General features: G+C 48.2%; 1 protein-coding gene across 1 annotated transcript; it reads right to left on the bottom strand.

The window, feature by feature from the left end:
- Window positions 1-231: 231 nt before the first annotated feature.
- Window positions 232-16042, bottom strand: LOC146287918 (ubiquitin-associated and SH3 domain-containing protein B-like). Its single transcript, XM_084698663.1, has 14 exons — window positions 15503-16042; window positions 6402-6455; window positions 5955-6141; window positions 5589-5787; window positions 5312-5481; window positions 4866-5074; window positions 4487-4631; window positions 4062-4182; window positions 3801-3923; window positions 3317-3409; window positions 3018-3162; window positions 2513-2619; window positions 2254-2363; window positions 232-2005 (listed from the first exon to the last, which is right to left on the bottom strand). Exons 1-14 carry the CDS (start codon window positions 15628-15630, stop codon window positions 1868-1870), a joined length of 1929 nt encoding a protein of 642 aa, XP_084554789.1. The 5' UTR covers window positions 15631-16042; the 3' UTR covers window positions 232-1867.
- Window positions 16043-16430: the final 388 nt, after the last annotated feature.

Below are 16430 nucleotides of genomic sequence, written 5' to 3' on the forward strand. Positions count from 1 at the left end.
TGGTACAGAATCTCTATCAATTTCGCCATCTATTTTATATTCTTGTAAGCCCTAGTTTGAAGCCCATGTTACGGTAAGGAAGGTGGTCCGTTAAGGGGGAACAGAGATCACTGGTTGATCCTGACCATCAACGTGCTCTATCCAAGAACAGTAAGTGCAATATCACACAGGACAGACATACATTTTACAGAATCTATGAAAACAGCGACGGAGACTGACGTGGCAGACAAGAACATGAAAAAAAACTTCAAGTGTTTTATGAAGTGAACGCAAGAAACCAGAATTTGAATTACCGTTACTTGGTAGAGAAAGGGTCTCCTTGGTAATAGATGCGTATAGGTGTTCAAGCTATTTGTGTATGTGTTGTATGCGTTAAGCTAAAAAGGATAATATCAAACAAAAACGTTGGGAATTCAAATGGCGCTTAAAATACATTTAGCTCAAATGTTACTTATGCAACAACTCTCCCCGCTGACTGTGTATAACAGCTCTATAATATAAACTAGTTATATAATCAAAATATCTGTTTAACACCACTTAACAACAGAAACAAACAAGTACATGTCTGGACATCTGTGACAGTCTAATTGGTCTTAAGTGTGTCCTGTCTGTCTAGCTGATATGTAACTTCACATTTCTCAAGATCGTGTCACTTCCTGGTGTCCCACCTGGACACCACCGACCAATAAAAACACCTGGATCAGTGGGTCATTTCCTCACCTACAATGACAAACATGGACTTGTTACCCTTAAATGAATCACATTAATAAATGTTTAGTAACATAGTAAAACAGAACCAAGTGAATATTAGAAAGCAGTAGTCTCAGTTCAGCGGAATGTCAGAACAGGAAGGCTAACCTTTTACACTTCTGAGAGTTTTAAGATGGACCTGATTGTGAGAATTTGAAAGTTTAAATTAAGCTTGAGGGACCGTGGTCAAATTTGAAAGATATTCCTAAAACATGGACTACACTTTATTTAGGTTACATGGCCTACCATGTAACTACATAGCAACACTCTAGGTTACATCATCTACCCATCTGCCAACTACCTATAGTGACAATGTTGTAGGTGCGTGGGAAAGGAACTGTAGTTTGTTACACTTAATTACATAGCGATTCCTATGCACCTCCTCTGTTGTTACTAAATCTATTGCTGTGTAGTTATTTGGTAGTTGTGAAATGTAACCTTTAACCGTTACCAAAATATTGAACTAATACGGAGTGTGGTGTGTATGGATGAGTTTCCGGGTGAGGTCACAGCCTTCGCCTGTCTGATTGTCACAAGGTGAGGTGTAGTTTTGTGCTTTCTATTATAGTCAGGGAAGGGTTTGTGCATGTGAAAATGACTCAGCTAAACAGAGACACAGAGGCATGGAAGACTGGATGACTTGTGCAGCTCTCCTCCCATCACAGTGCAGACATGTTTTTTCTCTCCCAGAATGCCATTGGTGCCAGACTCCTGGGGTAGGGGAGGGGCTCCAGGCAGCACAGCTGCCCAAACCCCCCCCCCCTCCCCCCTCCACACACACACACACACTCCCCTCTCCTGGCGTCGTGGGTGGCCGTGTTTGTGAAGCATCCTGTTGGGTTTGCAGATGCCATCGTGTCACACTAGAAGGTACTTTGTGCTCTGACCACCATCATCACCTCCACCTCTTCCTTCATCATGAACAGTGTGCCGGGACGCAGTGTTAAACAGCAGGCCAGACCCAAGAGTGCGTTCCCGCAGTGTCTAGGGTGGTGAGCCAGGGCATTCTGGGAGGGGCTGAGCGAGGAAGGGGGAAGGGGCTTAGCTGAAGAAAGGGTCACGCTGTGTCTGTTCCGGGGGAAGGGCTGCAGGGCGTGGCCAGGGAGGGGCGTGGCCATCAGTCCTGCAGGAGGGTCTCTCTCCAGTTGAAGCTGTGATTGGGCCCGTGGGTCAGAGGGAGGATGGGAGGGTCGGTCAGCTGCCACACCCCCGTCTCACCCATCTCCTCACACGCACAGAAGCCCAGGTAGGGGATCTGGAGGGGGTTAGTGTACCAGAGAGAGAGAGAGAGAGAGAGAGAGACGAGGAAGTCAATGAAAACAATAATCACAAAATCTAAATCAAACCAAAAGGACAGGGGGAGAGAAGATAGAAGGAGACAGGAGAGGATGAGAGAGAGTGGGAGGAGAGATAAGAGGAGAGAGGCGATAGAGGGAGAGAAAGAGAGAAAAGAAAGAGAGAGAGTAATCATCTCTTGGCAAGCCTCCAGGAGAGTGGGCTGACCTTTCGGACCACTTGCACAAAGTCCTTGGAGTTCTGGGGGCTGAGCCCCTGCATCTGGCGCGTACAGGCCTCCAGGGAGGAAGCGTGGGCCACGATCAGCACTGTGCTTCCTGTGTGAGAGAGGGAGCGGCCAGGGAGCCACATACCGCGAATACCGTGACTTACACTGCATACGGACACCCGCCAAATTCCAATCTCCGCTCGCTACTCACCCGGCGCGGCGTGTTTTACGGCTAAAACAGACCGCTCGGAAGCTCACCTAGGTTCTTACACTCCGCCATGATCTCCCGCGTGACCTGGAAGCTTCTGCTGATGTAGGTGTCGTAGGACTCGGACACCACCAGCTTACTGATGGGAATATGAGGTCTGGAGAGGAACCACAGGACACGGGTCTTCATGAGCGCTGCTAACCTCTGACAAGCCTATGGAGCCCTGTGTAGACCAGTGTGTGTGGAGGAGCGTGCGCGGGACAGTGTGTGTGTGGAGTGTGTGCAGAGCACGGTGTGTGAGGTGTGTGTAGGACTGTGTGTATGATGAACAGTGTGTAAGAAGTGTGTGTGAGGAATGTGTATGAGGACTGTGGAGTGTGTTCAGTCATTCATTTAGTCATTCAGCAGACGCTCCTATCCAGAGCGACTTACAGTAAGTACAGGGACATTCCCCCCAAGGCGTTTCACCCTACTTACCTCGGGGGGAATGTCCCTGTACTTACTGTAAGTCGCTCTGGATAAGCGCGTCTGCTAAATGACTCAATGTAAATCTACCTGTACGTTGTGTCCACACTCAGGTTAGCTGCAGCCAGCTCTGCTGAAGGGATCCAGGCTGGCAGGGTGGTGCCTGATACCCACTTGGTCCACTCAAACAGGCCTGGTTCCACACGGACCTTAGTCTGGCCCTCCAGCTGGAGGCCTGGGAGGGGGGGGGGCAGGGAGGGGAGGGCCATAGGAGGAGACAGGTCTGTACATAGTATACTGCAGCATACTCTACAGTTATATAACAGTGCATGTGGTGCTACAGCGATATAAAACAATGTAAGATGAGCAGTGTGAGTGTGTCCTGGTACCTCTGAGGATGTTGTGAGCTGTCTGGACGCAGCGCAGCGATGGAGAGCAGTACACAAAGTCTATGACTGTGTGACTCTCCTGCAGGGCCTCTCCTACGAACACAGACGGCACACCCACACGCCACATTACACATGGACCGTCTGAAAGGGCTGGGGTCATCAGCTACCTAGCAACCACACCAGCTTGGTACCAGCTAGCTATCTACCACACCAGCTTGGTACCAGCTAGCTATCTACCACACCGGCTTGGTACCTGCTAGCTATCTACCACACCGGCTTGGTACCTGCTAGCTATCTACCAGACCAGCTTGGTACCTGCTAGCTATCTACCACACCAGCTTGGTACCCGCTAGCTATCTACCAGACCTGCTTGGTACCAGCTAGCTATCTACCACACCAGCTTGGTACTAGCTAGCTAGCTACCACACCAGCTTGGTACCAGCTAGCTAGCTACCAGGCCGAGCTGGTACCAGATACTACCTACCTACAAGCCGAGCCTGGGTGGATCCGAACACTGTGATTGGACAGTCTTTATCGTATTCCCGGAAGCCTCCGGTCCGGGCAGGCACGCTGAGCGGCATGTTGAGGTTGGAGCGGATATATCGACCTGCAGACACCCAGAAACGCCAGGCAGAGAGGTGAGGCACAGTGGCATGATGGAAAGAGTAGTCTGCTGCCGTTCCAGTCTGTCTCTCATACTCCAGTCGAGAGAAGAACTTTAAGATCTACTCTGCTCCAGTCTTACCTTTGGCATCAAAGCACTGAGTGATCCAGTGTTTCCCAAACACCACATCCATCCTCTCGCCATGACGACACACAAACAGTCTCCTCTTAGCCAGACCAGACTGGCAGCTGGGTGTCATCATCTGAGGAACAAACAGCAGGGATATGAAGACAGACCTATAGGATAGCAGGATATTGACTTCCATAGTAGCATATACTACATGTTACTATACAGTATGGTAAACACCTTAACTAACACAATCTAAAATACCTAGTGACCTATGAAGATGAGTGACAGATGTACAGTTTAAAGTCCCATCGCTACAATCCTCTATTTTAATATCCACTCGTGGAATGCCTCCTGTCCAATCAAATAACAGGTTCCAAACTGACTGCTGTATGTGTTTCCTGAGGCGGTGTGGTGAGCCTGGATCCTGACTGACGTACCTGGACAGGAGGACAGAGAACACTGAGGCTGGTCGGATCCAAGTGGTCGTCAAGGAGACGGCCGTCCAACTGTCCGTCAAACAGGAGCCCACTGACCGCCCCTCCGGTGTTGGAGGGTAAGGCACCGTGGAGGAAGGAGTGAGACCTGAGGAGAGCACCACACACCAGGAAGGACGTGGTTTAGGTGAGGACTAACGTTTTTGGAACCACCCTCTATGCTAACAATGCACCCCTGGCCTCCCGTTCATTATTAGCAGGGAGGTTTGAATGGTCTCTCGACACATCCCACACCTCCACCACCAGGGGGCAGAAAACATCAGTTCCTCGGTTTGGCTCGCTAAGGAAGGTGTTGTCATGGACGTTGCTGGCCCTCCCCTACCCGTGAAAGACCCAGGTGTCGCACTCGTCTGCCCGGCTCACGTAGTTCTCGGGCAGCAGGCCAGACAGGCCAGAGCCCAGGGAGGTTCCGTACACCCAGCCCTCGCTGGCACTGCCCTGCTCCAGCGGAGACATGAAGATGAAGTCCCCAGAGACCAGCTCCAGCTCATCCTCGTTCTGAGGCACGTACGGGTACATGACACGCAGGGTCTGCGGAGGGGGGCAGAGAGGGGGTAGGGAGGGGGGCAGAGAGGGGGACGGGAGGGGGGCAGGGAGGGGGGCAGAGAGGGGGACGGGAGGGGGGCAGAGAGGGGGACGGGAGGGGGGCAGAGAGGGGGACGGGAGAGGGGCAGAGAGGGGGAGGAGGGGGAGATTATCAACCTGGACGTCTGACAGGAGCGGTGAGTCGTCGAGACATGGCCTCGGAGGGACGACGCGGCAACGCACCTCGTGATTGGCGAATCGTATGTCCCGAGAGAAGAGCACCGCCAGCCAATCGCAGCCCAGGGAGATGTCGACGCCCTTGGCCAGCTTCTCCAGCGCCGCGAGGTGATTGGTCTGGAAGTGGTAGGCCAGCGTTACGTGGAGTTGCTTCTTATGAGGCTCCACGTGGACGTCTGGGGACCGAAGAAACAGGGGTCAGGGAACAGGAGTCCCCCAGGGAACAGGGGTCAGGGGTCGAGTGGTCCGAACTTAAGGGGGCCAGAGAGGTCAGGGTTCTCACCAGCTTTGGCCTCCGCTTCGGTGGCAAAGTCAGCTGCGAAGGTCTTGATCACCTCGGCGATGTGCTCCCCCACAAAGAGGCCGATGAAGTTGGAGGAAGTGTAGAGCTCCAGGGGCAGCGGGGCGGGGAAGCGCCCTTTCCAGCGGCTCACGGTGGCCTGGAGGGCCTCGCACAGAGCCTCCACCTTCCCATCAGCACACTGGCACAGAGACGAGGGCGTGTCACACGCACAACAATGTCGGAGCTAGGACTCTGGGCGCCGGAGACACGCTCAGAAACGAGGAGGCCGTTTGAACTGAACACAAAGACGGGCTCCGGGAGACACCCATATGATATAGAGACACACACACACACTCACTCACTCACCATGAAGAACTGGCAGAGCGTGATGTGGGGGAAGATGTTGTGAGCCTTGTTCTTGGCACAGGTGACGCGGCTCTGCTCCCAGAAGTGGGACAACTGGTGGAGGAGAGGCCCGCTGGGGCGCAGGTACAGGACGTATTCCCTGGGGAGAGGGTCATCCAGGAACGGGTCGTCCACATGGGAGAACAGCCTGGCCGGCGGCGAGAATGGAGAGATGTGTTGGAGAGGGGGTCGTCCAACAGGGGGCAGGAGAGAGTAAACAAAACGTCCTCAGTTCCTCACTGTCGTCGGAACCTCAGTTCTATCTGATTCGGGGCTTTAATGATTACCATGGTGTAGTCTGCCATTGCAGATACCCAGCTTTCTGTGTTTGAAGTGTGTGTTTGTGTAGGGGGAAAGTGCACGTGTGGTTGAGTGTGTTTTTCTGAGTTAGTTTGTGTGTATGCTTACCAATCACAAGCAGCCTGAACATTCTTGCCCCCTGTAGACACCAGAGCTTTTAGCCTGCAGAAAGAGAGAGAGAGAGAGAGGGAGGTAGAGGGAGAGAGGGGAGAGATCAGTGCTGTCACAAAATCAATAGTCTCTCTTCCAGAGGACGCTTATTGGAACTAAGCATTCAGTAGTTTGTTGTGTTTCTGAACAGTAGTGTTTTTCGACACCTAGGAAACAGTAATGTTTCTGCTTTGCCGTGAACAGCAGTGCTTCTAGGCCCATTAACATCCGTGTTTCGAATTCACACGGAACAGTATTGTCCATGGCTAACATGACTACGACAAACCACAACACACAATGAAAGGGAAAACATTTTTATCTTCAGGAAGCATTCAAATAAGCCAGTTGGCTACCGTCGAACGTACATGACCCAATCAAATAAGTCTAAATACGATGCAGATTAATGTGTTGCATGTACTTTAATGCTTTGCGCACGCGGCAGTGCAATAGCCTTATCTTCTATCCCTGATAACGCATGAGCAAGAGGGAAGAGGCCTCTCACTGTGCTTGTCTTGCAGTACATCTTGTTATTAACCAAGGAAAGACCAATCTCAGATAAAGGCTCTTCATTAATGTAATACACCATACGGAAAAAAAGAGATAGACTCACTAAAGCATATACAGTGTCAGCTCAAATGTTTTTCAATTCCAAAAAATAAAAATATGTTTTTCTACAGCCTCCAGCTAGACAAACGTGTGACGGCGCAGGCTGTTCACACGTCTAACACAAACTCATATCCCACAGGTAGATGGTGCTCTGCAAACTAGACGATGACATCACACCTGGGGCTTGGTGTGTTCACCCACACAGGAGAGGCCTGGTCTGACCCGGTCTGGAGCTCCACAGCAGCACGGGCCAATCACGAGGGAGAAAAATGCAAATGCCTTCTGCTCTACATTAGCCCTTGTGTTTTCTTTGGGTCATTCTGACCCATCAGTCATTGTGACCCACCATCGTATTGCGACAACTTTACCGCATACAAAAACAAAGTGAAGCATTTTATTGTAACCGTTGGGCTGTCTCAGACCCCCATATTGCGAAGGTTAAAAGCAAATTATTTTATTAGTTTCTGTATTGGGTTAAATTGGGTAAACGCAACAATGGTTCGTTAATTCTTGGGTCATGTGACCCGAAGGCAGCACAAGGGTTAAGGGAACTAACAGAGAGCTCTCGGTGGAAGGGGAAGGCCCTATAAGCTACATTTACTCCAACCTCCTGACAGCATGTCAAATCCCCTACTGTATCCATGCTAAAGAGGCTACGCTAACTGTGTCGTTCTAATGCTGCCAGCTAACAACTGGAGCCCTTTGTTCCTGAGCCAGGAAGAGCTGATTATGTGACTGTTAATGAGAGCTCGGAATCTAATTAGTGTCTTTTTATAAAAGCTAAAATATCACAAGTTCACCATGTCTCTGTGGGGACCTACTTTTCTGCTAATCAGAAAGACTACCTGGCAACAAGGAGAGGACTCCATATCCCACAATCCCTAGAGGCCTACAGTAGGAGGCCCTCTGTGAAGCAGAGGCTGTAGTCCCCACTGCTCCAGATCCAGATCCAGCCCAGCCCCTGTCCTGGTCCTTATTGATCGCCAGCTGCATGGATGAGACTCTAGTGACACACTGTCTACCCTCACGCAGCCAAGCAGCCATCTCTCAACACCACGTCAGTAAGATGCCTTCCAAAGAAACAACATTATTTAAGTTGAGCAAACAAAGAGTAAACCGACGACCAACTGAAGACTGGCTCTGGGTGCCGGTGTAGAGCTTTGACCTGTAGACTGGCACCCAGAGCCACCCTCTGTGTCTGTGTGCGTGAGTCTGGGAGCAGAGCCCCTGTGTGTCTGGACCTCCTTTCTGACCGAGAAGATACAAACTGAACATAGTGACACTGTGGTGTTCGCACTCAATGATCTATTTATAGCGATGGCCTACAGAGAAGGCCCTAGATACGGCTCAGGCCCCCTGACCCCCTCCAGGCAACGCTGAGCATTCTGGGAAGGGGAAGCCCTCGTTACAAACAACAGACCATAATGCTTACCCTCTACTTACTCACATAGAGAAGTCGAGAGTTGCATGGAGTCTGGGTGTTCACACATGGATTGAGTCAGCCACAGTGTACCCACAAGTACACGTTTTAGACACAAACACACGTGCACACACCCAGTTTACGCAAATACATTTCCACACATGAACGAAACGTACATACCCATATAACCACGAATACACAAACTAACAATTGTACCAGCAACTCAATCATAGATCCCAACCTGATTCTTCATCCAGTAGAGAGGAGGTAAGAGGATTGTCTACGAGCATGATAGGATTACAGCTATCCAGATGTGACAACATGAACCGTGAAAAGGAATCAGAATTAGGAATCACTTCAAAAACTACAACCCATTGTTTGAACACCAGTTTATTTGGCTTTTATTCTTTAAAGTTTTCTAAAATGCACCAAAGTATGTGTGTGTGTGTGTGCGCGTACCCTGTTGTTGTTGCTATTTTGGTCACGTTAAAATGTATTGTTGTAGAAAATAGGCTTTGTTTTGTGGATTAAATGAATTCCTTGTTTGATTCTTAGTTAGGGCTGATGCTTAAGGTCATCTCAAACGTACCTACATCTCTCGGTTCCTACCATAAATGGCTAAACCTGACAGAGACAGATAAAAAAAAAGAGACAGAGCGAAAGAGAGACAGAGTGGAAAAAGAAAAACAGCAAAGAGAGAAGAAGAAAGAGACGGGTGTTTCTTTCAGGGCCCTCCCCTGACTCATCGCCATGGGAAACCCACACTTCCTGTTTACAGACCGAAGCCTGCTCGCGTCAGCGACCACTTATCAAACGGCCGCTGCAGAGAGAGCCCTCACGGTTGACACCACCAGACTAAACTGGGGTGCCCCACGCCCCCAGACAGAGCCTTCTAGGCCCCCATTATCAACACAGGAAGTGCCCCTCCCTCCAGCTGGCCTGGTCCCATTCAGTCTGGCCTCTCCATGGACCTTCGACTCCAGGACTGGAGTCACAACACAGGACACCACTTCCTCCTCCGCAACTTCCGGGCTGCTTCAAGCAGCTGCTACTCTGTTCGTGCTGGCTGACCTGTTCTGTGCAGATCATGATGAGAAAGTTCAAGGGTAACCGAGGGTTGGGCTCAGAGCTGCATGTCGGTGCGTCTCCTTCCACACGAGTCTGGCAAAGACCACGCCTCACTTTGAAGACCCAGGAAGAAACAGCAGACAATAGAACCATCAGATCACATGACCCACCTTGTTCTAATGTGAAGAAATGGGTGTAAAAGAAGAAAGGGAGAGAGAGAGCGCGCGAGAGAGAGAGAGCGTGCGAGAGAGAGAGACAGAGAGAGAGAGAGAGAGAGAGAGAGAGAGAGAGAGACAAACAGAAGGAGGGGAGATGAGAAAGTGGGGAGATAAGAGAGAAAGATAAGAGCTGAGAGACACAGTAGGAGAGAGGAGAGAGAGACAGTAAGAGACAAAGAGGAGAGAGACACAGTAGGAGAGAGGAGAGAGAGACAGTAAGAGACAAAGAGGAGAGAGACACAGTAGGAGAGAGGAGAGAGAGACAGTAAGAGACAAAGAGGAGAGAGACACAGTAGGAGAGAGGAGAGAGAGACAGTAAGAGACAAAGAGGAGAGAGACACAGTAGGAGAGAGGAGAGGGAGACAGTAAGAGACAAAGAGGAGAGAGACACAGTAGGAGAGAGGAGAGAGAGACAGTAAGAGACAAAGAGGATTGAGACACAGTAGGAGAGAGGAGAGAGAGACAGTAAGAGACAAAGAGGAGAAAGACACAGTAGGAGAGCGAGGAGAGAGAGACAGTAAGAGACAAAGAGGAGAGAGACACAGTAGGAGAGCGAGGAGAGAGAGACAGTAAGAGACAAAGAGGAGAGAGACACAGTAGGAGAGAGGAGAAAGAGACAAAAAAGAGAGAGAGATGAGGGAAGGAGGTGGAAGACAAAGAGAAGGAAAAGCGAGATGATTAAAACGCACACAAAGCCCTTTGCTGCGCAGAAATATGATTCAAAACTAAACACTCAACTCCATGTTGGTTGTGTGAGGGATCCTTGTCATACGTTCCCTGGCATTGTGCTCTAATTATGAGCTTTCAACAAGAGGCCCTCTCTCCTCAGCCGGCTCGACACTGTCTGAATCACTGGTGTCTCTTTCCCAGAACCAACAGTACAGAACCCCCTTATCTGTCATCTAAACACTCCCTTCCTCATCTTCAGAAAGACCTAAAGGCTTCACGCTCCCAAAGCCAGAGAAGGCTCGCCTGGCGCAGCAAGGCAGAGGGTGACACCATTGCACTCATTATCAGAGGAGATGTGAAAGAGAGGGAGTGAAAGGATGAGGGAGAGTCACTAGACGGGAGGGTTAAGTGACAGAGCGCAAGCAGGGCAGGAGGTACGATGTCTAACTGAGCTGAGTTAACTGGCAACCACGCCACTTATGAACTTGCATTCATTTAGCAGGCGCTTTTTATCCAAAGCTACGTGCAAATAGCGCGTGTATAAAGTACGACGCAAGATCAAGGATCAGAAGTGCACAGGTTTAATGGTATTTCGGCTGAGTCTTCAAACAGCCTGCATTTACGAGCCAGGTTGTCTCATCTAGCAGACATGATGGAAAAACCTGCATGAACACAACTCGGGGCTCTAGTCATGTGATGTTCTACTGAACTACAAGATCATACCAAGAATAGATCTGAATAGAAGTTAGCTGAGATGCTATTGTTGTACTAGTTGAGATACTATTGTTGCATCGTCCCTGTTAGCTGAGATGTGGTTACTTTGAGATGCATCTGTTAAATACTGAGTTAAAAAAAGTTAAATACTTTTTCTTCTTCTGCAGTACTTTCTAAATGCAATTCATGTACGTTTCTTTTGATAAGGGAATCTGCTAAATGAATAAAAATGAAAATGTAATGTGATAGTGTGAGAATAGACAGTCTGTGGGTTGAAGGTATAGTTTGTGGATCCTACACAACCAGTTACTTATACTTCCCTGACATTTCATATTAGTATTCGTATTACCAGTCTTAGTATTTAGTATGCGTCAGTACTGTATAGTGGGCGAATCCTCCACAACCCATTGCTCATACCTCCCTGACCTGGGCAGCAGCAGAGATCAAACAGAAAAACAAACGTTGATGAATCTTATCGGTGGAAAACGTTGGATGTGTCGGAAAATGACGGGCGGGGCTCAGGTGGTTCAAATCGCTCAAATCGAGTTTCTGTGCTTAAGTAGCACTTGGTTGTACGGTGACTCAGACACAATACATATAAAACTGTCACTTGGGGCTAGATGAAGAGGAAAATGTACACCTCTTACTTCATGTATTTACTTGAAGTAAGAGGGCATTTCAACAACAGAAAACCCATCTGAGTGACATCATCTTCCATACTGTGTGAGTCATTTCAATAAGAACCCAACATGGTCATGAGTCAAAGACACTCAATCGGAACACCTGATGAAGTCTTTGAAGCTTACTAATAGTCCACAGAAAATAACCCAACCAACAGATCTTCTGTCAGAAAATCTTCGGTTCTGAGACTCAAACAGCTCCTGCAGGGCAGGTTACATGGAATAAACACTGTTAAACAATGTTCCCTACTGTCAGATAAATCTTACCTATTACACCTGACTGGGGAGCCTACATCTGTATCATGCTGTGCTCCTCCAAGTCTCTCTTTACTTGCATTGAAAACATACACGCTGACACATTGTGAGTGTCCATGGTGCACGTGCTTGCATGTGAACTGTGTGTGCGTTCGTCTAACCTCTAAAAGTTGAAAGGACATAAAGAGTGCCATATGTTGATGGGGAAAGACTCCCCATTTCACAACGTAGGCACTCTTTAAGTCCCAGTAGGCTTCACACTTCGTAAAGGTCACAACCACTTCCTGAAACAAGCCATTTCACTTCCTCTTGATGGACAACCTTTTGAATATAAACTAATGCCTACAACCATGTACAGAAGTTTTGTCTCTGGAACACAACCAGCCTTTGAGGGTTCACCAAAAGGTACAAGCACGGAGATAGGCTATCGTTTCCCAAACCAGCATGCGGGTTGATTTTTAGGAAGTGCGTTGTAAGTAGACCCTTGTCATTAGGACGGCTGTCCAAGGTGCTGAATGGACTCTTATTCAACCATCCAAAGCCCCAATAATGTATTGGCACAAAGTTAAGGGTGTGTCTGTCAGAGTAAGCTTGCTGATGTGTAATAATTATATTAATAATATATCAATTAAGAAAAATGCTTGTCCTGTTAAGCATATTAATGCTAGAACGTAATTTATATTCACTGCTTATGAAGGAATGATGTGGATGACCAAAAAGGTCAATTCATGTCAACAGCTCATCCGTTTTCAAACATCTTTTTCTTTCGCTCAGTAATTATTTTATTACATCACAATACAATCAATAGCCTAAACCATTTCAGTTTAATAGATATCCAAAAAAGGTAAATGACTGTTGTGGCTTAAGGTGAAGCTACAATACCACAACTATCAGGTATCATGTACCAAACCAGGTATCGGATTATCAGGTTAAGGTCCACCAGTCACCTCAGAAGTTATCCAGGCCAGGACAGATGACAGGGGAAGACGGAGGGATGAGAGCAAGAAGAAAAAGGCCAGACAGGGCCAGAGAACGTTAGCGCCCTATTGTTGTGTCATCAAAGGGCCATCTCTGCGGACAATCTAGAAGCCACCTGGATTCCTCTGGGCAGCAGGGCTCCTCGGAGGCCCAGTTTGGGAAGAACACCAGGGATGCTCTCAACAGAATGTGGGCAGAGACCAGGGATGGTTCTCAAAAGCAGGACTGGTGAGCCATTCTGACTGCAACAGAAGCAGGGCAGATGGTTCCTTTGTAAACACACGCTGAGAAACACACACACACCATCCTGCCTTAGACACAAACAAACATGCAGTCAGACATATGCACATGCACACACTTATCACACATGCATAAATAAGACAGAGTGATGTTTATCTGAAGTGTTTAACAAAAACCACACCTGTGCGAAGCAACACAACGCCGTTTTTGGACGACAGAAGTTTAGTACTTAACTTTTTGTACTTACGTTGGCTCTGGGAAAAAGACACAACTGGTTCAAAGAGCGTCAGGCCTGCTGAGAGAAGGCCTCTTGTTGAAAGCTCATAATTAGAGCACAATGCCAGAGACCCCTCAACCAGAACCTTCCACACAACCAATGAGGAGCTGATTCTTTAGTTTCAGAAGGTTTGTGGCGTACCATTTGAGTTAAGGCTGGCTTACGATGTGTGCAGGGCTTTTAGATCAGTTTAACAACAAACGTGGCTCTGTATTTGTTGCAGATTTAGCATTGGATTGCATGTGACGTGTGCAAGTCATCCACAGTAATAAGAACCGTGATATGGTGTCCATATCAAGAAAAAGATCGTTAAATGAACTATAATCTCGTTCTCACTCTTTCTTCGCATCTGGTAAATGGAAAGATCAGTCACATCCTTGCTCTAGGTTTCATCGTCATCCTCATCATGGAGAATACTTAAGACATCTCCCAAGCTGTCAATGATTCAAACTTTCCTCTCACGCCCCAACACCCCTCCACATATCAACATCCATCCTCATGCCCCAACACCCCTCCACACATCAACACCCATCCACACCCTCCTGAAACTCACCCCAACACCCCTAAACACCCCTTCTCGTGCCCCAACACCCCTCCTCACCACCACACCCCTCCACTCAGAACCACAAGACCTGTTTCCATCATTTCCAGAAAGTAACCTAGCTTAATAAGGAACCAAGAGCAGATACTGTGAAACCTGAAACCTGTCTATGAAGGCCCGGTCAAGGACTCATCCTGTTTCGGACCACGACGGTCATGATGAGTTCCTCCAGAGCCGAGAGAGGATACACTTCTGCTAGATCACATCTGACAAAGCTGGTCGATACGACAATGATTCAGCATTAATTCCTCACATACAACAGTAAGGTTGTGTGATTCATGCTTCCTATTGGTTCAGGCAAGTCTCCACATTGAGGCCTCTTGTCCCCCCCCGTCCCCCCCCTCTCCCAAGGCTATGACAAACACAGCCATTCAAAACCGCCTCGGAAAAACATTTTCACGTCCTCCTAAGTGGGCGATGCTCGTTTGAATATCATGCGCATCGGACGAGGGTTCAACCGACATAACTTCCCCCTGGCTTTCCTCCTCCCTAAAAAAATATCGATGTCCACTTAGCTTTGTATATCTTTTTGGGGGAGGATCTAGGAATGATCTGAAGGAACCAGCAAGGGTGTGTATGTGGTTAGAGTGCTTGTAGTTGCTCTCAGTGTGCCAGGAGGCCCAAGACGTCTAGCCTCCTTACACCTGCTGAGGATCACCTGGGACCATCACTGTGGAACTGTGCTCCGGTTCCTGGGGAACCCCAAGCGCAACTGCCATGACCTCTCTCACACACACAGACAGACCACTCAATGCCTTCCGGTTCCACTTCAGTGTATTTATGTATGCTCTCAAACCAGTACACACTTGTACGTGACACACACACAATAGCAGTCTGGCCGGTCCTAATCCGGAGATGTGTTGTCATAAAGTCTCCTGCTCAGTCTTGTGGCATAGGATTACAACAAGACAGTGGCCTGACATCTGACCCAACCATGCCACAACAATGAGAGTTAAACCGTTATGACAGTCAGATTAAACCCTTTGGTTTAGGGGAAGTTTTCGCTCTACAAAATTGTATGGATTAAAGAAAAGAAGATCTGGTCAAAAATGTGAATGCTGGGTGATGAGGTCAAGAGGTTCCTCTTTTCATCGCCCCAAGATAGTAAATTTAGCATCCAAGCTAGCTGTCGGTAGTCTTGCTGTCAGAAGGCTTGCTCAAAGATTATGTTTCACACAGTGAGCGAGCTGAAGGTTTGTAAGTGAAAGAAACTTTGATGTGTCGATATGCAGCTTACTCAACGACAGCCCGATCTCCTGTCCTGTGATGCTCAGCGCGTATGCGCAGATAATTTCTTGCCTGTCAGAGTGAACGGTTATTGTTTCATACTTACGCCCTGGTTTTGGCGAAACCCATGGACAGAAGCACGTCCAGATTCGACCCATGTTTGACAGTCCCCGGTCTGTTCTGGCGCTGTCTTCGCGGGGTGACTTTGGTGTAGAGATCTTCTTTAGCTGCCATAACTCACCGTTCCATTGGAATCTTAGTTTTCTTGTCCACTTATTTTCAATACAACCGGAACGATGGAGGCAGCAGACATTGAAAACCTCTCATTTACGTTTAAGACTAAGCAACGACGATCACTTTCAGATGATGTAAGACAAGAACTGGGGTTTGTTGCCTACCGTTCCGAACACAAAATAAGCTATGCTTCCTGGTGGCACGCACAGAAAGTCATAACCATCGCGGGAGGGGGTCAGCAATCGGAAGTCACTTTTCCTCTCCTACCGCCGCATCACCCGGAGTGAATTTCGCTGACTATGAATATATTGCCGCCACGATTCCGTTGCATTCGACCGTAAAGAGGATCCAACAACACATATCTACATTAAAATCATCCGTTGTAAATGCGCTTCATCCTTTCGCAATGTCTTATTTATGAATGGGTTTTGAGTGAACGAAAGTCTATCCTGTTGGGTTGCAGTTCAATTGCACCGCCCCTTCCTTTAAAGAGGCAGAGTACGAGTGACTTTACTTCAATAATGCATGCATCCCTTGGAATCCAGAGTGACTGATTAACATGTTGGTTTGGACAATGTGTAACAATGCAGATGAACAAAGATTTCGTCCCAAAACAAATGACAAATATGCCTACAGACGCCCTCCGCATGTCAAGTAAAACGTGATAAAATACGATAAGAAAAAAAAGAAGTTGCCTATTTAAACTATCGTAAGCATAACGAGGAGACGTTGTCAGCTTGCCACCGTGTGGTGTTTGTGTGTGTGTGTGTGTGCGCGTGCGATTAAAACCGACAAGAAAG

Source organism: Hypomesus nipponensis, chromosome 5 (genome assembly GCF_054491055.1).
Source record: "Hypomesus nipponensis isolate SF chromosome 5, ASM5449105v1, whole genome shotgun sequence".
Taxonomy (NCBI): domain Eukaryota; kingdom Metazoa; phylum Chordata; class Actinopteri; order Osmeriformes; family Osmeridae; genus Hypomesus; species Hypomesus nipponensis.